We start from the raw sequence: 292 nt of genomic DNA, 5'->3' as shown, positions 1-292 counted from the left end.
AAACTTCACTCGAATAAAGCGAGAAAGAGAATCTGAAAAAAATGACTTTTCCCATAAACTGATCTTCTCGTCTACGTAGAGAAGGTAGATCTACCTGATATTATTCAATAGAGCGATTCAACGAGGCAAAATATGGACTTATTCTCACCCCCCCCAAATCTTCTTTGTGTTCTTGGGGACTTCAAGGATCTTTTAGAATTCAGATTTTTGGCAAAAACACAGACGTTGTTGTGAAAAAAAAAAGCTTTCCGATCTGTTTTACAGCATGAAGATTACTTGGTGGTCTCCCGTT

The 292-nt window shown here is 37.7% G+C and overlaps 1 protein-coding gene across 1 annotated transcript in view; it reads left to right on the top strand.

Moving 5' to 3' along the window:
- Window positions 1–36, top strand: part of DCST2 (DC-STAMP domain containing 2) — a 15,045-nt gene extending 15,009 nt beyond the window's left edge. The window contains 1 exon segment of the mRNA XM_070951086.1: window positions 1–36. This exon segment is cut by the window's left edge and continues 42 nt beyond it. Coding sequence (XP_070807187.1) covers window positions 1–36 — 36 coding nt within the window.
- Window positions 37–292: the final 256 nt, after the last annotated feature.

This window comes from Pituophis catenifer, unplaced genomic scaffold (assembly GCF_029215685.1).
Source record: "Pituophis catenifer annectens isolate HBS135680 unplaced genomic scaffold, rPitCat1.0.hap2 SCAF_10, whole genome shotgun sequence".
Lineage (NCBI taxonomy): Eukaryota > Metazoa > Chordata > Lepidosauria > Squamata > Colubridae > Pituophis > Pituophis catenifer.
This window is presented reverse-complemented; position numbering and strand designations above follow the sequence as displayed.